General features: G+C 34.7%; 1 protein-coding gene across 1 annotated transcript; it reads right to left on the minus strand.

Moving 5' to 3' along the window:
- Positions 1-208: 208 nt before the first annotated feature.
- Positions 209-1,956, minus strand: LOC108212710 (uncharacterized). The gene is made up of 2 exons (XM_017384428.2): positions 1,806-1,956; positions 209-1,615 (listed from the first exon to the last, which is right to left on the minus strand). Exon 2 carries the CDS (start codon positions 1,613-1,615, stop codon positions 209-211), a length of 1,407 nt encoding a protein of 468 aa, XP_017239917.2. The 5' UTR covers positions 1,806-1,956.
- Between the last annotated feature and the right edge of the window lie 5,774 nt (positions 1,957-7,730).

Consider the following 7,730-nt stretch of genomic DNA (forward strand, 5'->3'; position numbering starts at 1 on the left):
GAATTATAGGATTTAATTTTGCTCTTTTAGAGTTTAGCTTTTGAATTATAGGACTTAATTTTGCTATTTTTAGAGTTTGGCTTGTGAATTATATATGTTGCAATATTTGTGAGTTGTGACTATCCTTATTTTATTATTTCTGCTTCGAATTGATATGGCGTTGTGCCAGGCTGATCAACCTAACAGGCGTGATGCAAATGAGGTGGCACTACAAGAAAGGCGGCTTTTTTCGACCGCCATAAAAGGTAACTTTGCCACCATACTTCAGTTGTTTGGCCTTTACCTCACCCATGCAAACTGGACATGACAACTTCCCCTTAGTTGACCACCCGCTAAGCATGGCAAGTGCAGGAAAGTCACTAACTGTCCACATCAATGCTGCTCTCATCAAAAAGTTGGAACATGAGAACCTATCATAGGTTTCCACCCCATTCTGCCATAAGTCTTTCAATTCATCAATCAATGGTCTAAGATAAACATGCAAGTCTTTTGTCGGATCCTTAGGCCCGGGAATAAGAAGAGGCATAAACATGTACGGAGCCTTCGTGCACATAGATGGGGGAAGGTTGTAAATAACAACCACCACAGGCCATACTGTATAATCTCTCGCATGTGCATCACGAAAGGGATCAAATCCATCAGTAGAAAGTCCGAGTCTCACATTTCGAATCTCTTTTGAAAATTTTGGAAACCTGCGGTCAAATTGTTTCCACTCATCTCCATCTGCCGGGTGACTTAATTCACCTTCAACCACATTCCTGTCATGATGCCATCTCATACATTTTGCAGTCTTCCCAGCCATGAACAAACGTTGCAATCTTGGGGTGAGAGGAAAATAACGCAAGATCTTCCGTGAGATCTTTTTTTTGTTAAGATCTTTTGGTTCTTTGTATCGACTTTCTTTGCATATATCACAACGCGTCTTCTCGCTATTTTCCTTGTAAAATAACATACAGTCATTCTCACAAGCATCAATCTTTTCATATCCCAAATTCAATCCTTTAAGCATATTTTTCACAGCATAGTAGGTTTGGGGCAGTTTATGATTGTCAGGCAAGACTGATCCAATGAGCTTAAGCAAATCATCAAAGCCATTATTACTACAATTATGCTTGTTCTTGAAATGAAGTAACTCATTCACGAACTCAAAGGTTGTATAGTTGACATTACTTGGATAAATTGGTTCCGAAGCACTGTGCAACATCTTATAAAATTCTTTTGCCGCTGGATTCGGTTCATCATCAACATTCTCAAAATACCTATTTGCCTCCCCAATATCTCTTAACATATCATCGGCGTCATGATACATATCATCATCCCCATCCCCAACATTTCTAGTACTAGTCTCGATTTTTTCTTCCGGCATTTTCTCCCCGTGTGCAGTCCATATAGTATACCATTGCATCATACCATACCGATACAAATCAAGTTTAACGGCAGTAGGAGTCTTATAATGCTTATTCTTACAATTTCCACACGGACACCTAATAACCCCACCACTATGATTCTCACAAGCAAATCTAATGAAATCCTCAACACCATTCTTATATTCGTCCGTTAAATATCTTGACTCATTATATCGACTACGAGTAATCCAACTACGATCGGATGCCATCTACAATAAATAAATAGATTGAATTTATTTTAATACATTTCAACACAAATACACTAATTAAAATGTGCAAATATATCACAACAATAGAAACAAGAAAAAATCATAAATGTGTGAAAAGAAAATCCTACAATTACAAAAATCAACAAAGACAAGTATATATGGATTATAAATGACTAAAAAAATTACTTACTTGATGGTTTTTGAGGGTTTCATATGCAATTCATAACCTTGGGAGAGAAAAAGGGAGAGAGAATAGGGGGAAGATAAGTTGGGGACGGCTACTGGAAAGGGCAGGTGAGCTGTGATGTTTTTAGGCGGCTAAATTCGACCAAAAACGGTCGAAAATATATTTTCGACCAAATATGGTCGAAAATATATTTTCGACCAAATATGGTCGAAAATATAATTTTGACAAATCAGCGCCCTTGACTTTTTTTGAAATCCGAAAGCGCGGCAAATTTCCCGCCCAGAATTATATTCGACCGGAGATTATTTTCGACCAAATCCGGGAGCGGGAAAAATCCTGATGCTTGGTCGAATATAGCCGGTCGAAAATAAACATATTTTCGACCAAATAATTTCGACCGGAATAATTTCGACCAAATATGGTCGAAAATATTAATTTCGACCAAATACGGTCGAAATTAAATTTTGGTCGAAAATAGCGGTCGAAAATAGCCGCTTTTCTTGTAGTGTGGTGGAAAAGCTGATTAACACACATATATTTTGGGACGGGCATTTACCCCGCCCCGCTCGACCCCGATCCGATCCCTGCCCCGTTCGGCTCGGGGATTCGTGGAATTTTTCAGGGTTGGGGCGGGGAGCCGGGAAAATTTTATAAAAAATTCGGGGATCGGGGCGGGGGCGGGGTTTCGTGTCTCCCCACCCCGATCCCCGATTGTATATATATGTAAAAAATTAATTTTTTATATGTATATAATAATATATTTATATATATTATACTAAATATATTATTAAAAATAGATATCTTTTATAATATTATTAAATTTTAAAAGAAAAATCTTAATTTTTATTGATCGATTATTATTATATTGTAATATAATATATTTAATAATTTTAAAATTGTCGTTTATTTATATTATAGATCAATTTTAATATGATTTGATGTTAAAAATATGAGATAATATTATTTTATCAGTATATTATAAGTTAGTAGTTTGTTTTTTATTGAAAGAGTATATTATATATTATAAAATTATTAGTTTTTATTAAAACCTAAAATTCCCCTAATCCCCGCGGGGATCCCCGTTCCCCGTTCGGGGCAGGGATCGGGAAGGAAAGGAAACCCTGTTTGGGGTTCGGGACGGGGGCGGGGATGGGCATTGAATTCGAGGATCGGGGTGGGGATAGCACTCCCCGACTCCGAAATGCTCCCGTGCCCATTCCTACATATATTCAATATTCGAAGACCATCCTTAATTTTGATATTGACTAAAATGATTTTAAGAACATGATAAAAACTCAAGGTTCAACTCATACTCAGCAGTATACTAGACGACCCCATAACGTATAGATAAATAAAGTGTTCCGATTTTGTATTAAGCCAGTGAATTTGTTTTCTTAAACGATGTTATGGTCAAAGTGATGTTGACAACTACTCTTTCTTATAAAATATTAATTTTATTAATAATTTGACTATAATTATATTATAAAATTAAAAATATTTTGTTCTGTTAAGAATATTATAAGTTTCAATTTTTATTATTACATATTTATAATAAAACAACTATCTCTCTGTATATATATTAATCCATTTGGTCACCCGTTTAATATTCAGTTAAAGTGTCTGCTCAAACGGAGGTGCTCCGCGACGGATTTGCGCTTTTTAGCACATTGTCTTACAGTACATACCTATACACAAATTGCAACAACTGGCAGAGTAAAATTGCTGGAGTAGTATCACATTCAAAAGTGATGCTCAATTCTGCCACTGCCAGTCCAAGCAACATTAGCGCGAAAACAGAACTGAAAATCTGAGCTTATTCTTGTTTAGAATGTCGGCAGAACCAGCTCCGAGTAGATGAAAACATGCTGCGGCAAAAGCAAATCGCCTTTCATGGCCAAATTGCTAAGCGGTGACAGCCACCAGTTGTTGGACCAGAAGGTTTACGAAAGTAAAGACTGATAGAGTCTTTAAGCATGCCATCTAGGATACAAAGTATGGTGCATGAATTTTGCTTCACTAATATAGAGCAAAATAAAGACTACTTGAGTAACTAAATCTGCAATGAGTAATACAGAGCTGAGCTGTAACCACTGACCGTGAGAGGGGCACGGTTAACCCATCTAACTATGCAGAAACTGAAGGTCAAAAAAAAGTTAAATATAATCTTTTATGCAATATTTCAACAAAGTTCTGCAGTAGCACTGGCTAAAACATTACAAATCTTGAATGTAAACCGGGTTCAACCCCCGGCTGCGGATTTAATTTTTAAGTCATTTTTTCTATGTGGCCTAAAATTTAACGGGTTAAATGGCATTTAGGTCACTCAACTCGATACTAACTTTCAGTTGGATCATCCGACTCAAAAAGCTGTCAGTCAACTCACTTTTTGCTTAAAACATTTCAAAAGGATCACCCGTCGTTAACGACGTTAAAAATTGGATGAAAAACTGAGTGGGCAGTTTGACGTGGCTATCATCTCAACTGAGCATCTTAAAACCCGACCCAGTTGTTAATTATCACATTCAATCTCTCATATCTTCCATTTACATCTCTCAGTTAGGGTTCTTCCCCATCCTCATTCCATCTTCTATGTCCTTCACGACCCAACACTACAACTCTGAATTGGAATATCACGGAAAATGTTTTGAGTCATTCCAGTTCTCCCGGTCTTACACAAGTGATCAACAATGATTGTTTGCATCACACAATCAAGTGATAAGCCTAAAATTCTCATCTGATCAAGAAGCTTTTTGGCTTAAATTGGGTTTGCCTTCTCTAAGAAAGGCTTTAATAAAAATTGAAAATGAAAATGTTACCACACCAGGAGAAACCCCATTTGGGGCCATCTACTCCAGTATCTAGCTTGCTCAGTACGAGCAGCTCTAGAGAGTGCTCTAATTATTGTGTTATATGACACATTTACCAAGCCTTTTACCCTCATTTTGTTCACCATTAGCTTGTACGTCCTATCAATCCGCTGAGCTTAGCAAAATTCATCGAGGAGTTGGTTGTAGCTATAGCTATCAGGATTCAACCCCCCTCTCTCCATCTTATCTACCAAATTCTCCGCCTCATCCAACATCAATTCATCACAACAATAATTCAACAGCGCTCGCATCCACTTCATCATCTTCAACAGCATTGATTTTGGATCTTCAGCAGCATTGATTTTGGTATAATGATATCGGGGTTATAGGGGGTGGGTTGTGGGTCGGGTTTTCTAATCTGGGTTCATTAGTGATGTGGCAGATTACGTGGTAGCTTATGTGGCAGCTGATGTGGGAGAATAGACGGACTTCCGTCTATTGTCAACGCAACTTAACGGTTGTGAAATTTTAATCGTGTTTGATGACTTGGATGAATATTATTCTTTGATTTGTGACCCAATTGACAGCTTTTTGAGTTGGATGACCCAACTGAAAGTTAGTATCGAGTTGAGTGACCTAAATGCCATTTAACCCAGAAAGCACCAAAAAAATTATGTAAAAACCGAACTAATAACTTCGCAGTTTCCAAACACAAAACAGCTAAACAGCCAAATAAAAGAAGCCCAGCTCCTCGACAGCCAAGCATGCACTGTACTTGATAACTCCGTTTTTCACAGTTGGATTTAAACAAATTATATTATGAACTTTCAAGCTCATCACTGCACACAGTCATCGGAAGAGCAACTCCAAACATCCATATATTTAATATGGAGAGTATTTTATCACACAAAAAAAATCATAGGATTGAAGCAGCTAGCATAATACATGGTTGAACTGACCTTATTCTAAACTATATTGTTGATGAATAAAAGGCTAAAAGCTCAAAGCCCTGATCTATGAAGTTGAGTATGTTTCTTGTCTGATATTACTCCATTGAATCTGCAGTAGCACTGGCTAATTAATACATCTGATTATTGATAGGAGTGGTTCAAGGTTTCGAACAGTGACCAGATAAAATATTAAGAAAACAAGTGTCGTGTGACTTGTTCGCTGTGATCTCAAGTTAAAATTTAATCATCAAAGGAGTTTGTTGCAAGACTCTGGATCGGATATGGAACATCAAATTTGAGAATTTTCTGTGAATATTTGGAGATGCAGCCAGGGCCGGCTCAACCAATTTTGGGGCCCTAAGCAAAACCTAAAAATGAGGCCCTTCCATACATATATATATATTTTTTTAATATAATATAAATATATTCATAAAAAATATCCTTACAAAATACAAAGTAAAAATTAACTTGGACAAAGAGGAGTGAAAAAGACAAGAAAAACGTTATCGATACTTAATATTTTTTTTTACCAAGGGAATATTTATTTCAATGAATTTGATATTACAATTACCTAGACAAGTTATTATGACACATACTTGTCTTTCAACTTCTTTTAGGTTTGTTACTATACTTTTTTATATTTAATTCCATACATTTTATACCTGATATATATTAATAAATGTAATAATAATTTTCATCGCAATTATTCGTGATATATATTTTAATTTTTGAACAAATAAATATATATATAACAAATATTATTTATAGTAAAATAATAAAATAATTTCTATTTCAAAAATCTTTCAAAAAGATGATCAATAAATTAATTATTCTCATTTTAAATTAATACCTCAATTTTTTATATTAACTAAATATATTAAGAAAAATAAAATTGTTTAGTAAAATTTTGTTTTCAATAAGTTTTTTTTAAAAACAAATACTAATACTTGTGTACACATATATATGTAAAAGAGTTTTAAAAATTTTGAGGCCCTTTTTTGGTTGGGGGCCCTAAGCAACCGCTTAGTTTGCTTTATGGAAGAGCCGGCCCTGGATGCAGCCATATAGTATATACTAGGGATTAGTAGCAGCAGGTTACAAGTGACAAGTACAACATAACTTCATTTTTGGTTCACAACCGGAAAGTACCAATGTATCACAAGTGAGCCAAGTTTTGTATTTTAGTGATTTTTCTAGCAAGGGGATTCAAGGTGAAGGTGCAGGTGCAGCCCAAAGTGTACAAGTCAGATGGAGTTCATTCTAAACCTATTTAAATAGGATGAATTCAACGAACATACGAATTGAATCCGCAGTACACTGGCTAATTAAATATGGAAATTCTGAACTATTCCGGATCGATCCCCGGCTGTGGAGTTTTTGTTTTTATTCTTCCTCTTTCTCAGTCCAACTTTGTGCAACATCTCGTTATTGCTTCGTACATTCTCTTTTAGGTTCAAATTCCTGTAACAACTGAGCTGTTACAGCTGCTCAAGCCACTACGAGAATTCATTTGTTTCTTTCTCTGTTTGCAACGTAGTAAATATATTTATTTTTAATACTTGAAATTCATATGAAAACCACACATCTAAAATCTGTAATAGCGCTGGCTAAACATATTCAAACAACTTGATGTGATCCATGTTCGACTCCTGTGGTATTAATATTTTTTCTTGTTACTTGATTAATTTTTTGTCAAGTAGACTAGAATTTAAGTATGTACTAGAATTTTAAAAATCTCAATACATATTTTCTAAAATACTAGAATTCATAACTTTTCATTTGGTTTTAGCAGCATTCAAGAAAAATGTATAAAACTTCCTAAAAATAATTTTTAATTCTCGAGCACATATAAAATGTATAAAACTCCCTAAAAATAATTTTCAGTTTCCGAGCACATATATATGTTTGATATTTATTTTAACTTTAGTGATTTAAGTGTTACACCGTTAAATTTGATGATCAATATGATACCAGCACTTCACTTCAGTGATCATTTTGAGATTTAACCCGTTTAAAATATTATCAAATTGAAACACAAAAAATTCTGTTAATTATTTTGTGGTAAGAATTTAAATTTTTAATAACATATATATTTTTTAATTTTTTAATATAATTATAGTTATATTATATAAAAAAATATTTTAAAACTGAAAAATTAGCAAGTCAAAATC

This window comes from Daucus carota, chromosome 3 (assembly GCF_001625215.2).
Source record: "Daucus carota subsp. sativus chromosome 3, DH1 v3.0, whole genome shotgun sequence".
NCBI lineage: Eukaryota > Viridiplantae > Streptophyta > Magnoliopsida > Apiales > Apiaceae > Daucus > Daucus carota.